General features: G+C 38.9%; 1 protein-coding gene across 1 annotated transcript in view; it reads right to left on the minus strand.

Annotated features, from left to right (window-relative positions):
* Positions 1–19,675, minus strand: part of dlc1 (DLC1 Rho GTPase activating protein) — a 116,476-nt gene that overhangs the window by 93,347 nt on the left and 3,454 nt on the right. Inside the window, exons 2-3 of the mRNA XM_012865493.3 lie at positions 16,868–17,002; positions 14,045–14,158 (exon numbers count right to left, since the gene is read on the minus strand). Coding sequence (XP_012720947.3) covers positions 14,045–14,158; positions 16,868–17,002 — 249 coding nt within the window. The remainder of the gene's footprint in view (positions 1–14,044; positions 14,159–16,867; positions 17,003–19,675) is intronic.

Below are 19,675 nucleotides of genomic sequence, written 5' to 3' on the forward strand. Positions count from 1 at the left end.
GCTGATTGCACTGAATTTTATTTAGATGTATCACACATTTCAGATTTTCATGTGTTATACTTTGAAGCGCTAGCATCCTTTCTTGCCCAATTCACAGATAGGCACAGCTTTGGTGTGGTTTATCAAATAAAATCTAATAACATTAAAATGAGTGGTTCTAACGTAAATGAAATTTTAAAAAGCTCAAAGGGTTAGAATACTTACACAAGGCACTGTAAAGGCTTTTTCAGTTGTGTAAGAGAGTTAATGTTTATACCAAACACAGAGTGGACACTCAGTCTCATTGTCAACTGGGACCTTGTTACGCAGCCTTGAGAGTTGAGTTATGGTCTCTATCTCCGCTTAAAGAGAGTGAGACAGGTAGAGATTCAAACACAGGCACCCATTTTCATGGATGTTTACATAAGTAAGCTAAAGGATGGGGCTTCTTTTTTCCGGCAGCGTCCCTTGGGGTTTAGACATGGACTTCATGAAACTTAAAGACTTTATAAATTTACTCTTGATTTGCCACTTTTTTCCACATAGGCTTTATGCTTGAATTTTGTACTTTCTGTGATATGTTGGACCTATCATATAGGTCAATGAACTCACTTCTTGCTCTTTCTGACAATGTTTTTTCCTAACAGTGCAGCTTACTGGAGTGATGGGCTAACACAGGCATTTGTACCATTTTGTTGTGACTTGTTGATAATTCACATCATAATTAAGGGTGTAACGAGATCTCACGGCACAAGATCCCGTAGTATTAAAATGACATCATTGCTCATGAAGTCTGACTCATAAAGCACTATATAACTGCCGTCAACATGCAACTCCATGTGAAAGTGTGTACTTTAAGTTTGACACCTTGTTGTATCTATGTTTGAGACAAAGACTTCCCATTGGGCTGGGTGATTCAAAGAGGACATTTCATGCAAAATCCATACTTTTAGCCATTTAATACATTTCATTGTGTACTTGGAGTCTCTAGGAGTGCAGAAATGTTTAACATAGACTGTCCAGGAGCTGCATAGATATCTTAATATTCTTTTTAGGTAATATTTTTCAAATCATTCAGTTTTGTTTGTTTTCTTGCACATTTTTGAACAATAACGTCACAGTCTTTGCTGTGGAGCTGCTTAAAAAGGCGAAGGACTTCTGACCGTACCAAACTTATGAACCCACCATTTTTATTTCTTGGAGCAATTTTGTGGTCCAAGCTGAAGGATGCCGAAGCTACAAGTAGATAAGTCAAAATGTTCAGTTGTTTATTACGCTCCAGCATACTCCAAAAATAGCCGAATTGGGTGAAGTGGAATGCTCTGCTACCTGGAGTGGGGTGCGGTGTGAAGTGCATCCTTTAGATTTAAAGAGACCACCAAACAAAACGGGTCACTCTCAGACCCAACTCAGAACAGGGGTTGAAAGGGGCGATGTCAGGGTAAGTTAACGACAAATTCAGACCAGAGCACAGCAGTTCCACTTGACATTGACCACAAATAAATTATTTCAAGGTGAAAAGGAAGAACTGAAAAGAGTGATATGTCCCTTTTAATTCAGCGACATTAGTACTGAAGAAACCTCTACCTCTTTGAAATATTTGGGTGAAAGCATTTTGGGTTCTCAAAAGAAAACATAAAGGATCACAGAGTGACAGACAAGATATGTACATTTTCTAGGCTAAAGTGTTAGCTAACAGTTCGCTGGTAGCCAGAAATTTGAAAGTTATCATCTGCTTCTTTTTCATAGGTTTTAACTAGATAAGACTTAATTTGATCATCTCTTTTCAAAACTAAAATATACTTACACAAGCACTGGATAATTCTGCACTGCAGAGATTTCTTAAAACACAATCTGAGATTATGAAACATTTTCTCCTTAAAAAAGGGCATGTTTTTTTTAAATTAGAACCACCTAGACAAGCAAATATAATAAAATAAAGTAAAAACCTAATATATGGAAAAAACCCACCTGGACAGATACATTTTACTGATCACAGTTTCTTTAAACTACAGCTTTGGGATTGGTGAAAACGTGGTTCTAATTAATCTTTTTAAAAGTTTTAAGATTAATTATAATTGACATTAGATCCTTTAAATTCAACTGTTATTTTTTATCATTATTAATTTTAGTTTGTAGCACTTTGAAATACTGAAAATGTACGATGTATGATATTCATCGTTATTTATGTTAATATTTTTTAAATAATTATTATCATTATTATCCCCAACTCCATTGCTTAGAACTTCATCCTTTTTTATGACCTTTTTTTATTTTATGAATGTTTTTTTTCTCTGCTCACACAATTTGCTGTTAAAGATCAGGTCCATAATATGTTGCATTTTAAGAACTTATAGCCTACGTGGTGTTATCAGACAAACTCTGTTTAAGATTTCTTGATTCTGCTGGTCTGGCAATGATCAGACTTGGGTGTGGTTAGTTCAATTTAACTAAAAATATGTGGTTATTAATAGTTAATTACGGTTTAACAAGGGGAACAACTGCTTTTTCAAGACACTGTACTACAAGTGACAAATATTTCACAAATCCAGAAATTAACATCATCTGTCTCTCCTCAACAGGTTAAATTTTCCTGGCTTTAAGGTCAGAGTTAATGAGGATAATCTTAAATTCCCAACTGCATCAACAATACTGGCTTGTGGATTAGCTGCTGACATTTTGGGGAGAAAGCACAGAGCGGGTTAACAAGAGGGATTAGAGACCTCTGTGGAACCAGAGGAACCAGTCGGAGACGTCCTGGGCCAAAGATTTAAAACACAGACTGTGCACTTTAGATGCAATTTCATTTAGCCCATCTAGGTCAGCGGGGGCTTGAGTGCTTACTACCTTACATGCAACAAACACCTTAAACAAATGAACCACATTCCTTCAAAATGGCATTACAACTGAGGGTAAAGACAATAGACAATCTTCGCTGAGATGAATCATCACCGAGGTGATGCAACATTAAAGCAAAAATGAATAAAAATCACTTGAAAACATGCTCCAGATAAAAATCCTGCTCACAACCTTGAACCACATGCATGAATCGGCGTCCCTTCTGAATGCACCAGGGTTTATTGTGCATTCCTGTGCACTTGTGTCTGAGAGTGCATTCAGTTTGTTGTTTGTTCTCTGATTTATGACATTTCATTATCAGCAGGCTGCAGGGATGTTTCCAGATGCTTGTGTCTTCCAGTCATCTTAAGATTTACAGTCAGCATATACTGTCATCTTGCAACTACTGCTGTACTGTTTATTGTCTTCATCATGGCGCAGATGTGCTTTTTACAAGGCAAATGTACCAGCGTCTAACTTTGCAGGTACTCATCAGTGCTGTTTGAATAGAGAAAAAAAAATCCATAGAAAGACAGTGAATTGCATTTGAGTTTATGATGATTTGATTTAGGCCTCATTCCACGGAATTTTTGTTTTAATTATGGGTAATAACAGCATGAACAGACAGAAATTTATGACATATATGACTTTCTTCAAATAACCCTTTAACTGAAAGCCCATTCAATCAAATAATTAGCCTCTTCATAGTATAAATCTGTTTAGACAAAACACTGAGCTTGCAAAATGAGTCAGGCTCACACATGTGGATGGCTTGGACAAGTTATTTGCTGTGCGAACGGCTTTCTTTTAGATTTAAGGTCTGATAGTCTTCAAACGACTAAAGAAAGAGACCTACAAACTCTGCATGTGTTTCTCTCATGTCTTGGTGGGCCTTTATGCAACAACATAGAGCCAAATTGACAGGAAAAACAAGATTTCCTTGTGGGAGTTGAGAAGTTCATTTTCCACATCCTGTTCCAAACATAAGCCTTTCTTTTTTTCCCCCCTGATCCTCTTATTGTAAGCCACAGCGGGCCTGTGTTTGTCTCCTTGTTACAGCTGCGCTCAGCAGCGCAGTGACCTTGGGGACAATGACACAACATAAAGCAGCTAGAAGCGTGGCCATGACCAGAACCCCCTACCGCCGGTGCTTGTTGAACTGAATGGTGGTCGGGTTCACAGCTCGCTGACTCATTCTGGCGGCCTTTAAGCCAAAATGTGTGGGTGGAATGTAGGCAAACATGATTACGCCTGTCGCAGTCTGTGTTGACTATTGACGAACAGCAGGAATGCGGGAGCAAACGAGGAGATGAATAAAAGACAGTGAAAGTAGCAACATTCCAGGGCTTTTATCTGACTAGGATACTGCCAAGGTGTGGTTTGGATGAAGGATGTTTGGGGACTGCGAGGCTGCCAGAGCGGAACCTGGAGGAAGGATGGAGCAGAGATCTCCAGTTGACCTTAGCACGCAAACTGCAGCAAATCTATTGTCCACCGTGAGCAGATAGATAAAGATGCTAAATTCATACATAAGCTACTGACATACAATTTAATCTGTTACTCGTGAGAAGAAAAATATCTCTAAAGTAATTATCTGCACAATGGCTTTCAAAAGAGCGGAAGACAGGATTTAATGCAGTTAGCTAAGTAGAACCACATTTCACTGTAATCATGGCTGATAGTGTTCATATGAATGCATATGTCACTTGCAAATTACAAAACCCAATAAGAGAACAAACAAACAGAAGTAATCAAGTAAGAAACACAATCTTAATCATGAAAAGCTTGTAGGCTGCAGCAAACTGGATTTCTAATGACTGTCAACAATACTTATTTTATGCCACTCTTCGTTAAAGCTATAGTTTGTAATCCTGTTCAGAAAAAAATTTTACATACTGGGTAAAATCGTCCTTCCATCCTGAAAGTAGTTAATACATTACGTATTCACAGGCCTGTAAAAACTATAGCCAATCTCTGCCGTTCGGTCCGAAGGGCATGGATTTGTCAGAGTTTAGTTCCTGCTCATAGACCTCATATACTTAAGGAAAAATCGCTGACTCTAGCAAAGATTTGTGGAGTGCACACATAATAGTTGTCATGGCAACAGACTCCCCCACCTGATCATTGCATCTCTGAAGCTTCTCCAGAGATATCATTGGTCTTTGGGCTTCTATATTGATTCCAACCCACTTTATTTATATAGCACATTTGAAAAATACACAATAGCCAAAGTGCTGTACACGGATAAGACAGCCAACAGATATTCTGAGAATGAAGTGTGTTATACATACTGAAACTGGAACGCCTAAACAGAAGACACACTTGAATCAATAAACATCAGAAGAATATGAAGGATAACTACCATAAAAATGTGCTGGGTTATAAGCCAAATACTAAAAGTTAATTTTAAGATGAGATTTAAAAGTTTCCAGGGAAGACAGCAAGCATTGAGACACCACTTATGTTCTTTTGCCCTGTTTTAGGAACAAGTGGAAGCCGATCAGCAGACCCTGGTGCCTCAGAGGGGATAAACAACTCTAAATAGGTACAAGAGGAACTGTAGTGTTAACCCATTCAAAGACTTAGCCACAAAAAAAAGAAAAAAAAAAAAGAATGCTGACCAAAACAGGAAGCCAGTGAAGAGAGGGCAAAACAGGTGTTATGCGATCATGTTTTTGGGCTCTGGCGAGAAGACGAGCAGCTGCGTTTTGGACTAACAGTAAGCGAGTCAGAGACATGACGTTTAATAACAGCACACAACACACTACAATAGCATAGTCAGTTGATGATGAAAGCATTAATCAAACACCCATTTCCTATTTTTTTTTTTAAAGAGGAAAGCTGAATTTATACCAAAATTAAATTACACACAGCTTGGCTCATTTACTAGTTAGATGACTTCAAATAGTTGACAAACAGTTGCAGTGGGTTTTATTTAGGAGTATCAGAATATGGAATAGGACATGTGTAAAATCATTACATTTTTTTCCCCCAAAAAATAAATAAATACCATGTATTTTCCTTCAATGATTGGGCACCAGTTGGATGGGTTTATCCCTATGGAATCCAAATAATCATTGACAGTTTGTGGCAAAAGTGAAATTGTTCAAGGGATTACTTTTACAGGGTCCGTACAGCCACAACGTTTATTACAAGCACTCTTCCCTAGGGGGAGCACAGCCAAAAAACACAGGGTCATGGGTCACCCTGGGACAGCATGTTTACAGAAGACTGAGATGGTGAAGGCTGGTGCAGAGTAGCACCTTCGCTGTCAAAGCATGCATGACACGTAGAACAAGTCCCGTGCTAAATTTAACACGCAGCTATGTGCTTTGTTCAGCAGCTCCTTGGGTTCTTTGGGGGATTCTGGCTCGTAAGCTTTGCTGATGGGAATGGACTGTGCTAGGGGTGACTGATGTGTTGTTTCCGACTGTAGCATTCAGAGGAAGGTGGTCAGGGGTCCACCCACCTCTGCGGCTTGACACATCCTGAGCAGAACGCTAAAAAAAGAGACTGGCTAAAAATGCTTTCAGTTCACACCTTCGGAAAAATAATGGTAAATTATCTAAATCAATATAAGCTTGAAGTGTGGCCATAAATCACATACTCGTTTATAAAAACTATAACACACCTGTTGTAGCCCTACAATGCTAGCTAAACAAGAGTAAACGACACCTGCTATACACCCACTAAGTATAAAACACTGCCAACAAAAACAGCCTGAGCAAAAAATGGCCATTCCGGTTAAAGAAAAAAAAAAAAAACACTTGCTTGTGCACAACATCCGCAATATGTTAGTCTCAGGTTGGATGCAGAATGAACAACCACCTGCTGGAGGCTAACAATAGCTTAAAGCTAGGCTAGCTAGAAGCCAGGAAAGAAGATGTTCTTGCCAAATGAATGCTCACTCATCAATAATGCCACCACTTCACCTTCACCATGGTTATGTAAAGGACAAAGAGATGATGCTTTATACTGCATATATACCAGAATGCTTCTGTATGTGTCAGCAGGTTGTCTCTGGAACACAAATAACAACCACCACTTACACAACCTAATGAAAGATGACAGGAATGCTAAACACTTCATAGAGACACGGTCTACCATGTAATAGAGTACACACAAAGACACAAAACTCTTTTGCAGGAGAGCAAACCAGGTAAAAATTAAATGTTCTTACTTTTAACTCATACTTTATTGTATGTCTAATTTTGCTTGTGAAGATAATAAAAAAAAAGAGTCAATTAATTTCAGTTTATTGCGATAGCAACTTTTAACGAAAGTCTCAAGGAACTTTACAAAAAAACAACTAAGGTCAATCCAACCCTATAGACACACTCCAAGTCAATTGAACACATGCTAAATTGATTGTAGATGTCAACCTATGCAGCAAAGGGGTATATGATACAAATTGGTTCAAAAGTTTTCAATCAACGGAAACACATCAAATTGCATTATGTCAATAACTTTGCAACAATCCCACATACTGAGCAAGCATGTGGCAACAGTGGAAAGGAAAATTCCCCTTTAACAGGAAGAAACCTCTAGCAGAACCTGGTTCAGTGTGAGTGGTCACCTGCCACCACTGACTGGGGACGAGTAGTATGTAGCATTACTATAATGGACTTAACTTAAGGAGACTATGTCTTTTTTTATTATTACTAAAGTTCATTGCATGGTTTGCTGTCACACTTCAAGAGGCTTCAAAACGTGGTTGGTAAATATGGTATTGGTATTGCTACTTTTCTCATTGCTAGACTCTTAATGTTGCTACTTCACATAATGTTAAATATAAAGTACAGCACTATTTGCATATATTATAGTTGTCTATTGGTCACCACAAAATATATATATTTAATTGTGTGTCATTCAGAAGACCCATTTGTCCCGGAGGTTTAACTTCCAATCCTGGCTAATGTGTCTTGAGATGTCCCTTAAATGTTTCCACATAGTGTTTTTTTGTCATGTCATCTATTGTTTTAATCAGACGCTAAAAAAGCACTGGCATCGTCTCTAGGGCTTTTCTAAACTGATGACAATTCTCTTTTTCACTATTCGAGAATTTAGCAAACAAAAACATTATTAGCAATCCTAACTGACCTAAAACAGGACAAGTTTAATGTAAGACAGTGAGGGAACAACATTACCATGTTTCTTCCTGTTATAATCTGCATTCATATAATTTTTTTCTCTGTGTTAATTATCATGTGCAAACTTGTAGATATATTTTTAGTACAAAATAGTGAATTCATAATATATATCCGTTGCACAAAAAGTATTCATTTTACATGTAGAACTTGTGCAGAACACAGTTTTGCATAGAAAGTAACTGCTTTAATATGCCATAGAGTGATAAATGTCTACTTTGTACCACTGGTACAAGGCTGTCTTTCAACTGCAGAAAATTGCCCCAGAGAACAGGGACTTTTGAATTGACCTTGTGCATTTCTACAACACAAAGCAGGGAGTAAACTGAGAATTTATGAGAAATTTTCCCCCTCTAAATTCACCCTGATCTTTAGTAATTCTGAGAGCTTATTTTTTTATTTTTTTATTTTAAAGTCGTCTCAAGTCTTTTTGAATAAAAGCATGTACACAAAACATTTGCTATTTATCAAGTACACTTAGGACATCTGTATCTGTAGTTCTGGTATCTGTTCAGTTCAGTTGTTTACAGTCCCACATGGGAAAATCTTGTGCACAACAGTGGTAAAAGCATAATCCACACAGAATCAGTCAAAATCTAAATGGGCAAGTCAGAGGTTAAAGAAAATGACATAGTGGTATTGACCACAGAAAGCATGATCAATTTAAAAAAAAAAATTAAGAAGAAATAAAACTGCTTATTTGAAAGTACCTGAAATTCTGGCAGTTGAGTCTTTTCCACTATTGCTTCATCACTCAGCTGGGCAGTCATCATTCTCAAGGGAAACAGATGTTCAGGACTCGAATTGAAAGATGATAAACCACTAGCTCCAAGAAGGTAGCAAACTGTGCATGAGGTTGTTTTTTATCAGCTCATTAAGAATAACAAATACCAATTGCTCTGCTGGTTTGTGTGCCCAAGATGGTTAGCTTTAGAAAAAGGCCTGACCCGGAAGAACTCACAGTATGGTCGGGGAAACAGCAGGACAAAAGCTTGTTAATTACACCAGGACATGATAATAACTTTTAGTTTGTGCATTTTTTGCCCTGCCATCTGATTAAAGAAGTTTCCATCCAATGTGAGTCACAATCAATTCAAAATTGGTTTTCAAATAACACTTGTATCCATGGGTATTCAGCACCCATAAAGCCGGAGTGCTAACAATTGAGTTGACCGGTTTATATCCGTTAGAATAGTGAACGTGTACAGTGTGAGTTTATTTAGCATCCTAACATGAGATTACACCCACGTCAAAAGAAAACAAAGGTTAGACAGTCACCCTAGCAAACCTCGAGGAAAATGTGACATTCTAATTGCTGGGTATATGCCTTTCCTTTTACTCCAAACAAAGCACTGTTTTTCTTGCTCGGGATCCTTCTGCCTCTGAATATTTCAGCTAATTATAGATGATGTCTTTTTAATGTCAGTGCATCATCTTGTAAAACTTAACAGTCAAGCAGCTGAAATGAGGTTCTGACCTCAACCGTGCTTCTTCTCAACTCACATCTGCCTCATGTTTACATCATTTTGGAGATTTGTGTTGTCTAGCTAAAAAGATTAAGTATGCGTCACCGGTTTTCGGTACGCAACAGCGCTCTGAAACTATTAACTACTGCAAATCCCCTTCAAAAAGTCGGCAACTTTTTGGCTTTAATCAGTCACCCCATGGGGTCACCGTTGTAAAACACTTCCTATTAGGTGTAGTGAAAGCCCTGTTTACCAAAGCTTAGCGAGTTTCCTTGCATTATAGTCTGAATGAATGCAGCCCCTAGAACTGGAGGCAGACAAACATACGGTGCATCATACAACCATTTTCCTCCTGAAAAATAATGACGTGCAATAAGACACATCACTGTCAACATGATACTACAAAAGATGATTCAGGCTTGTCATCAAGTCAAGGAATTCTGGTCAACAAAACCTTGCCTTGCTTTGTCTACTTGATAAAGTGACTCTTGTTGCACAAATATTCTTGTTCACTTTTATAGTTCTCCTCCTTTTTATCATATGCTGAGATGAAACTGCAGACCAGTTAAAGTCCATGTTCGCAGAGCCGAGCACAGCCATGTTTAGCAGAATGTTGACAAATCAGAAAATGAGCAAGCAAGGGATATAAAGACATGTCTCACTTGAAGCGTGTCCCCATTGTCCCCCCGCTGCCCTGGCTTTTCACCTTCCTGACTCTCCTTTTGACCCCTTTGTTGGGGTGAAAGGGGGTAGATATTTGCAACCAGCTAATTATAGAGTCTTAGAGTCTGCTTGGCTAACTCCTTAGAGCAAAGAAAGACTCCTACAACCAAGAGACTCTCTATGGGAGTTGGACGCCCTGTTGCCTTAAGAATTGTTTCTATTCAACAGGGCGTCAGAACATTCCACAGAGATTCTGGACCATACTGACATGATAGTTGCTGCATTTTTGTTGGCTGGCCTTCCATGATGGAAATCTCTCCATTCAAAACATCCCAAATGTCCTCTTTTCGATTTAGATCTGATAACTGTGGAGGTCATTTGTGTACAGTGAACTCTTTTTCATGTTCAAATTTGAGATTATTTGAGCTTCATGACATGGTACATTGTCCTGCTGGAAGAAGCCAGCAAAAGATGGGTAAACATTGGTCACTGATTGTTGTGGCAACAATTCTAAAGCAAGCTGTAGTGTTTAAATGGGGCTTAGTTGCTACTAACAGCCTCATTGATCTAAGAATATTTTCCCCAGACCATTACACCATTACCACCATTTTGACACCCCTTACATTGAAATTCATCCAACATTGTTTTCTATCTATCCTTGTCTAATTTTGTAGATCCTGTAGTACCTGTAGCTTCAGTTCCCTGTTCTTAGTTGACAGGAATTGGACCCACAGTGATCCTCTGTTGCTGTTGAAATATAATATATAATATAATATCCACCTGCCTGGCACCAACAACTTTGCCATGATCAAATCCCCTGCCAAATCTGATGTTTAGTTTATACTTCGACAAGTAACTTTCCACGTCTACATGCCCAATTGCACTGATTTGCTGCCACATGATCAGCTGATTTTATATCTGGGGTAAAACCTGATTGAAAATTTGTATCTTATAAGGTGGTTGATTGAGTGCATTATGGTCTTTTTTCCCTCCATGTTGCATAACATGAGAGATGAACAATGTATTGTAGCTTTTATACAACTGAGTGCCACATGCAACATTTTCACAATGTCTACATGCTGAGACATACCCCACAAGAAGCGAGTAATTTCTTCTTCTTGCCCCAGTAATAATAAAAACAACATAATTTTGTTCACGCAACCATGCTCTGGGAATTCTTGCAGCTTGTTCTGGACAGAACATTTGGGTTTCCGACTAGTTTTGTCTGATTGATCGGGGATTGGGTGAGTTTGTTTAAGTTGGAAAAGCGGAAATGTCTCATGCATTGCATTGCTTCTGTCTGTCTCCTCTACTCTCAGCTCTCCGCCTGCCCTGTGCTTGCCTCCGTTTCTGTGCCCCTCTCTCCCGCTCCCTCCCTCAATTCATTTTCAGCAATTGCAAATAACAAGGTTCAAAAAAATTTTGTTCTCCTCCTTCTCTCTTCCTGTTGTATTTGCCATTATGGTGTTATTTGTCAAATTCCCACAATATTAGTGCAGGTGGAATGTGTGTTATGGTGGAGAGACTTTCTAGGAGTTCGGTAGCTGAGCTTCTTGAGAAGTAGGAATAGTCAGACCCAAAATGTACTGTTTTCTTGTTCTTGCAACCCTGACAACAAAAAACAAATTTCTCTGTTCTTGCGGAGTATGTGGCAAGCTTAATTTTGAAAGAACAAAACAGACTAGTGATCTTTAAGCCATCCTAATTAAATTTTCCTCAAGTCCCAACAATGTTTAATCTAAGTTGCATCAGAGCACATAACTTGAAATGGTAAAATGACTTCCAATACACAGTGACTTTGGACAGATAAGCATTTTAGTTCACAAGTTTACAAATCTGATTGACTGATTACCTACTGTGGGAATTACCTACTGTGGGAACGAGTGGGAATTGAGCTGTGTTAGGACTGCATCAGGAACTGCACGAACATGTAACCTATCCTTTTTGTTGATAAATCTAAGAATGTACATTCTGTCAATGAGGAGTGCCTTTGAAAATCTCCTGATCAGTTTTAGTTAAAATGTGTTTTCATTATTAAGTGACATCTGTAATGCCTGACCAGACAGGAGACCTGAAATTTTAACTAGACTCATTGTCACTCTTGAAAGGTTTATTAAAACAGAAAACCTGCTGACAGTTAGTGGTACAAGCTGGAAACCTGGCAGTAATGAAAGCTGCCATACTCACTGCAGATGTGTCATGCAGGATAGCAGAGGCTAGATCAGGGTCCAGTGGACAAGCTTGGGTCATGCAGGGAGGATCAGAGATTGGCAAGAACATCCAATTGTCCATCTTTTCTGTTGTTCTATCGCGTAAAATGCTGATACAACACATTCAGGTTTGTGGTCTTAATGTGGCCAAAGGAGGAAAGGTTTGACTGGGATACATCTGATATGCTAACTAAAAATATGTTAGACATGTTACATTTTTATCTTACTCTGCATCCCTTGAACAAGAACCAAACACAGTAAGGCAGCATTTAGTTCCTTCAAATCAAGGTTAAAAACCTACTTGTTTAGATTTGCATTTGAACGTTAATGTTTGTAGTTCAACTTGTCTTATATCTTCACCTGCTTTTACTATTTCACCGCAATGTACTTTCTTTTGTAATATTTTCTTTCTTCTGTTTATGTACAGCACTTTGAGCTGTCTTGTTACTGAAAAGTGCTATACAAATAAACTTGCCTTGCCTTATCAGTTGTGTGTATACCTTCAAGGTTATTCCCAGTGAAGTCTATGTGACCCTAAACATATCACACTGAATGAAACCAATCAGTATCTAACAAACGGAAACTTGAACCCCATCAATTAGCCTCTTTCCAGACCCTGGATGGCCAGAAAAAAATATTTTGTATAGCTATCTAACCCTTCCCAGTCTTTGTATTTATTTAATCCAGAATATTAAATTTTTTTTTAAATGTCTTGTTAAACTAATGGACCTGTTTACAGTCTCCCCTGGTTCTTTTATCTGGTAATGTGATGTTTCTATTGTAGACTTCTGTAGTGATAAAAAGACTCAAACCACAACTATATTTTACTTTATATTTAATCTAAAAGACAGAGGAATGTTTACAGATTCAGTACTGGGTTCTAATAAAAACACATTGCAACCGATACCTGAGAACCCCGTTTGTTCTCACAAACAGACATTAAATACCAAGCATGTGTCCACCCATTAAGGGGCGGGCACAGTATGATATCAGCGTTCTGTTCATCACATTGGTGGAGAAGATCATGCAGTAATGCAGATGTCCTTGCTGACACATATCATCCATAACAGTCATTCTGTCCAGTCTGAGTATGTCAGACACTTTGGCTTCAGAGTCCATTTATCTGTCATTTCCATGGCAACCAGCTTTGCAGTCCAGTCTCTCTAATTTCTTAATCTCTTACAGTCTGTAAATTCTGTCCTGATACAGCCTAAATGAGCACTTTAGGCTTGTTAGCCCAGTAGATCACCTCCAGCCACCTTTCAGCAACACCTTGACATACAAAGCTCTGTTTATATGGCCAACCTTTTGACTTTTACATTTCAACCAGTATGTTACACTATTGAAATAAAGGAAGTGTATTTTTTTCAGTGACTATATAACAAAGAATTGGTATATGCTGGTCAATCTGCTTTGTGCTTAGAGTAATGTAAGACCAAATTTAAATATAACCCTTGTTTCTGCATATACTACATGACCAAAGTCAGTGAGGTATTGTTAGCATAACATCAACAAACTTGTGCAAACAATGTTCTGATAATCTTGCAAAGATAGGGGGGAAAAGTCGGGTCTTCTAGCCAAGTATGACCATGGCTTTATGTGTGGGAAAAATGTAGAAAAAACAATGTAATTGTGATCACCTTTTTTGATACATGGTATGAAAATTGTAAAGAATAAGAAAAACCTCTTGCCACCAAATGGAGGAAATCAGGCTTCACAAAGATATCGCTTTTGTACCTACCCCACTTTTAGATTTGGCTCCATGGGATTTTACAGATCCAGATGAGAAAGCTCCAGTTGTATGTAGAGGTGGGAGGGCTAGTGAACCTGCTGGTGTAGGCCCTTGATTGGTCTCCTGCACAAATGAAACCCAAATTTGTTGGAGACTGTATGAAATATGATAAAGTAAAGACATTTATGGAAAAGATGAAAGGAGGTTAAAGTTTCACTAATGTTGTCCATGAATAGAAAAACCCAGCAAAGCCTAACCTGAGCTACTTAACAGGTTGAAGAGTGCTGGCTATAATTCTTGGCAACACTGGGTTAAGAGCTTTTATTCCTGTAGCACAATCTCACACAGAAGAATTTAGAACAATATAACCTTTATTCTGAATACATTTATTCGGTTAGTAAAAATCCCACACTAAGAAGTAACTACTTTTGACAAACTCGTGTCCTGGTGTTTTAAAGAGCACATGAAACCACAGTCTGGTAAGTCATGGGTTTCTAATTTAGATATTCAGTTATATAATTTCTGTTGGATTTGTTGACAAAAGATTAGGGGTACCCATACTGTCATATTCAATAAATTTGAATATACGTTCCAATGAGGCTCATTTGTCAGAATAAAAGTACCTTTTGAAAATAACAACCTTTCAGCAAGAATTAAACATACTTTTCATTAAAACTGTTGTCAGTTACCACTGTATAAATGGTGTTTTAACATATTTGCTAAAACTGTCACTATGTCTAGACAGTAAAATATGAGATACATCATCTGTGGGGGGAAAAAAAAAGCTCCTCTGGCTCCTCCCAGTGGTCCTACTGCCATTTGCAGAAATACACGGCTCCCACTCAGAAACAACCAATCAGCGCCAGGAGGAATGTCTGATTGATTAGCGGTATCAATCACTCTCCTGTACACGCTGCTCATACCCCCTTCCCTGCACAGCGCTACCGTCATTTAAGCTCAAAATTGCTGGTGGGTTGTAGTTATGCAGAGAAATGGCCGAGAAACAACCTGCTTTACAGGTAAACTGCCAATTTCTGGAGTGACACAGGGTCAGAAAACAAAGACAAGACAACACTGGAGCAGCACAGAAGGCTGTGGGGGAGGAGCTGTCTGTGTTTCTCCAAACCCCCTACTGCAGCTTTAGAGTTAGGGTCTGGGATTTTTCTGGAAGTTTCCCTAAGTCCCCTTTTGAGTACCTGCGCATGTGCAAGACCGTCTTACCTGCTTTTGCGCTGGTGATTGTTCAGATTTTTACAGGCATGCAGCTGTCTCAGAGATAATTTTTTTTAATACATAATGTATTGACTACTTTCAGGTTGGAAGGACAATTTTACCCAGCATAACAAAAAGTGTTTCTGAACAGGAAACTATCGCTTTAAGTCCACATTTCTGAGCTAAAATTTAATTTCTTATCTGTTTGATGTAATATTCTAATCTTAAATGTCATGTTTTCATTATATGTCCGCAAAAACATCATTATTAACAAAAATAAGGGCTTTAAAACATCAGTATGTAAGCAATGAATTTATATAATGTGTATAACTTGGTTACTGAAAACAATTATTATTATTATTATTATTATTATTATTATTAATAATAATAATAATAATAATAATAATAATAATAATAATAATAATAATAATAATAATAATAATAATAATAATAATAATAAAAAATAACAATAAAAAACTCGGTGTGCTGTCTTTCATTCTATAGACTTGAAAACTGGTTCAGAGCTTACCTGCTTTTATTTTATTCTCCCATAGATGAAGCCACTAAAGAATCTACTACTACTACAATTAACTTTTATTTATAATCCCATAGAAAGGACTCCTGAATCACTGCTTCTGTGTATGTTTTTTTTGTATGCCCTGTCTTCCCAAACCCCTAAATGGTTGTGGCAGGTGGCCGTTTACACAGAGCCTGGTTCTGCTGGAGGTCTCTTCCTATTAAAGGGGAGTTTTCCTCTCCACTGTCGCCACATGCATGCTCAGTGTGAGGGATTGCTGAAAAGTCAACGACACAATGCAAGCAGCTGTCCACTGTTGCTATATGCTCATCCGGGAGGAGTGAATGCTGCAAGTCACTGATCCACTCTCTGCCAGATCGCCTCGTTTTGCCTCATGTGCACCACTGCCTTGTCACTCTCAGTTTCTGTGTGCCCAGCCTGTTGGACTCTGAATCTTTGTCCGTGTTCAGCCCTCACTTCCTCAGTTCCAGTTCCTGCAGGCTGCCCTGTTTTCTGTGAGGTTTTCTGCCCCGTTTTCTGTGAGGTCCAGCTGTTTGCGCTTCCTGTTCTGGTTGATCACCTCCTGCCTTCATCATTCTGCTCAAGTCTGTCGCCGCCTGCAACTCCTGTTCAGTATTGGTTCTACCCATTACTGACCGCCTGCCTCATCGGCCATTATTCACATTCTGCAATAAACTTTTAGGAAACGAAGCTCTCTGTCCGGCTGAATATCGGGTTCTCCAGCAGCATTCGTAACATTGAGAGGACATGTGTTGTGAATTGGAGCTCTATATATAAAATGAATTAAATAGAACCTATTTAATGCTTTTAATGCACATTTTACAAAGGGTGGTAACAAATGTACCTACATCAGGCATTACAGATTAAAAGCAGCCTGTTGGCTCACTCTTATGAACAGTTAATATGTTTATCATTGTCCATTTTTAAATAAACATATTGAAACAAATGAATATTTTATATATATATTAAAATTCTGTTACTTTGTACACTGTAAGGTGTTATCACTTATACCTGCCAACCTGTTTTAAGAACTGTTTTAAACTCAAGAGATGCTCGGAGCAAAACCTGGCATTGCAACATACCAAGTGATGACGGCGATTAAGAGTCGGGGTGTTGTCCATGGAGGAGGTGGCACTGAGAGCGTTCTCAATTTCCTGGTCCAGCTGGTCCAGCTTCATCAGCAGCAGCACCATGGAGTCCAAACGAGCATGTTCTCGCTGAACGAAGAAATCAGTCTGTTAGGGAAATTCTTGCCATATTAAATAGATAAAGATTATTCTATAATTTCCGACATCATTTGAGCTCCAGTACCTGAAGCTTTTCTCATATTCAACATATCTGCATTCCTCTCCCAATCATTCCTTGTATAACAAGTTTCACACTGACCTCAGGTGGCTTAACCTCAGTAAGACAAGCTTAACTAGATACAGTCCAGCGCTACCTGCCCCATCCCTGTAGGCTTGTGTTGCACAAATTATTAAACACGTGTAAAACCCTCTCTCTGAGGCGTTTATGCTATAGCAATACATTTTCTTTTCCTTCAGCTTATCTCCTGTCAAAAGTCTGGGTGTGGCATTGAGCCTGAGTTTCTCTTCAGAAAACTACCGCAAGAAAAGTAATGGCTGTGAGTCCTGAACAAACCTTGTTACAAGGCTGACAGACCCCTAATAAACATTTAACAAGGCACCGCTTATGACACACACGCAGTTTATGATTGCATGTGCATCGAAACTTGCGGCCATAGGTCTGCTTCTCATATCGCGACTATTTCCTGGCATTATGGGCAAATCTCACTGGGTTATTTAGGATAAAGTAAAAACTTTAGCGATTTAATTGAAAACATCCCCCTAAAGTGGTAACTGTGGCTCCTTCTACTGAGATCAGTTTTACAACGCTGGGTGTGTATGCATGACAACATTCATTGGCTCAGAAATGGGGGGTGATGTGAGTGTGCGGGGCCGATGGTCTGGGGCTACAGCTTCGCTCGTTCCCGCTGCCATTCCTGAGCGCGTCTCGTGACTTTTGCCTGCATTTATTTTCTCGTCGGAGCGCAATTAGAATTTTAAAAAAAATCTGTCTTGATTGGGTTTGCAGAGGGAGCAGATAATCAGGTCACAGAATGTCACTTCACGCACATGCATGCGGCAGCATTCCTAGCTCAAGGCGTCACGTATACACTGTGTCCTTGGCAAAGTATTACAATCAAACATTGTACCGTAGTAAAACAATGACATCCTTACGAGGCCTGTATGAATGAACAAAAGCATCTGTCTCAGGATGGCAATAACAGCCACTAAACTGCAGCGCTAAGACAAAAAAAAAAAAACAGAGTAGGACAAATCCAGCACCATCAGAGGCAACGTTTTGCTGTTCTGAGAAAGTTTGGTTCCTGTACCCTCCCTTTGTTTTCAGATTCTGGTATATTTCTCACAACACATCATTTTTAAATGCAAACAGAAAGGCTTAGTAACGGAGCACTCAGGGTTGGGAGGGGATGTTTGCCAAGTCATCTGGTCAGAGATAGATGACAGTTGAGCCATTTTGGCCCTGAGGGTTAGGATAAGCCTTGTTGCTAAAACAAATAAACACAGAAACAAAAGCCAATATCAGTTTAATCTCAAGCCCTTTTGCAAACCAGATGGCTTCATTTTACAGGCTGAACCTGCAACGGCCACATGGTCGACTGGGGATTTCATCATTAGAAAGAGCAGGAGATCCTTCCAGGTTCTTGCTGCCTTAAACAGATCTTAGTTGCAGAAAAATGCACTTTTAAGGGGATTAAAATTTTATTTTGCTCTTATGTGTTTTCAAACAAAACCTTGACGGCTACATACCCTAAGAAAACCATGACTTTCATCTCTTTCCTTTGCAGCTTTAGATCATATTTGCTTTATCTATGGATTGATGGTCAAATATTATATGTGCAACTATTCACATCCAGAAGTAACATACTTAGTAAAAAGAATGAATGATCTACTGTATTAATGAAGATTGGCTGGTGCATTGCTGAACAACCGATCAAGGAACAATGCAGAGAGTTCGGGCATGAAATTGTTGAGAAGTTTAAAGCAGAATTGGGTTGTGAAACTATTAACCAAGCTTTGAAAATATCTCGGAGGACTGGTTAGTTCATCATCAGAAAAATAGAAACAACAAGCAGAGCAAGGACAGCAATAATCAGGGAAGCAGCCAAGAGGCCCATGACGATTCTGGAGGAGCTACAGAGATCCACCGCTCACGTGGGACAAATTGTTGAAAGGACAGCTAATGTCAGATTTTCACGTCCACAAATCTGACATTTATTGAAGATTAGCAACAAGAAAGCTATTGTTGAAGAACAGTCATAGCAGGTCTTGTTTGCTCGCTGTAAAAAGCCATAATGGTGACCCAGCAAACCCGTGGCTGGAGGTGCTCTGATTCGACGTTAGAAAGTTCTGTGCAGTGGTGGCAGCATCATGCCGTGGGTATGCTTTGATTTCATAGGGACATGCAAGCTTTTCAGAGTTGATGTAAGATCAATTGAGCTAAACGCAGAACTTGAAGAAAACCCGTCAGAGGCCACACATGACTTGAGGCTGGTGCATATGTTCTTCATATGTTCTTCATCCAGTGTAACTGAGCTCGTACCATTAAAAACGGAGTGAGCCATAGCCTCTGTCTCAGGAAGTGCAAAGTCAGCAGAGGCATCATCCAAAAGACTACACACGGTGTTTACTTGAGTTTGATGGAAATGTACACCTCTGAAAACCTTGCATCGTTTTCCTTCAAATTCACAAATATGTGCGGCCTTCTGTTGGCCTATCACAAAAAATCCCGATAAAATATATTGAAGTTTGGTTAACATCTGACAAAAAGTGATGCTTTTTGCAAAGCACTCTATATTAGTCTCT

The sequence above is a fragment of the Fundulus heteroclitus genome, chromosome 5 (genome assembly GCF_011125445.2).
Source record: "Fundulus heteroclitus isolate FHET01 chromosome 5, MU-UCD_Fhet_4.1, whole genome shotgun sequence".
In the NCBI taxonomy this organism is placed as follows: domain Eukaryota; kingdom Metazoa; phylum Chordata; class Actinopteri; order Cyprinodontiformes; family Fundulidae; genus Fundulus; species Fundulus heteroclitus.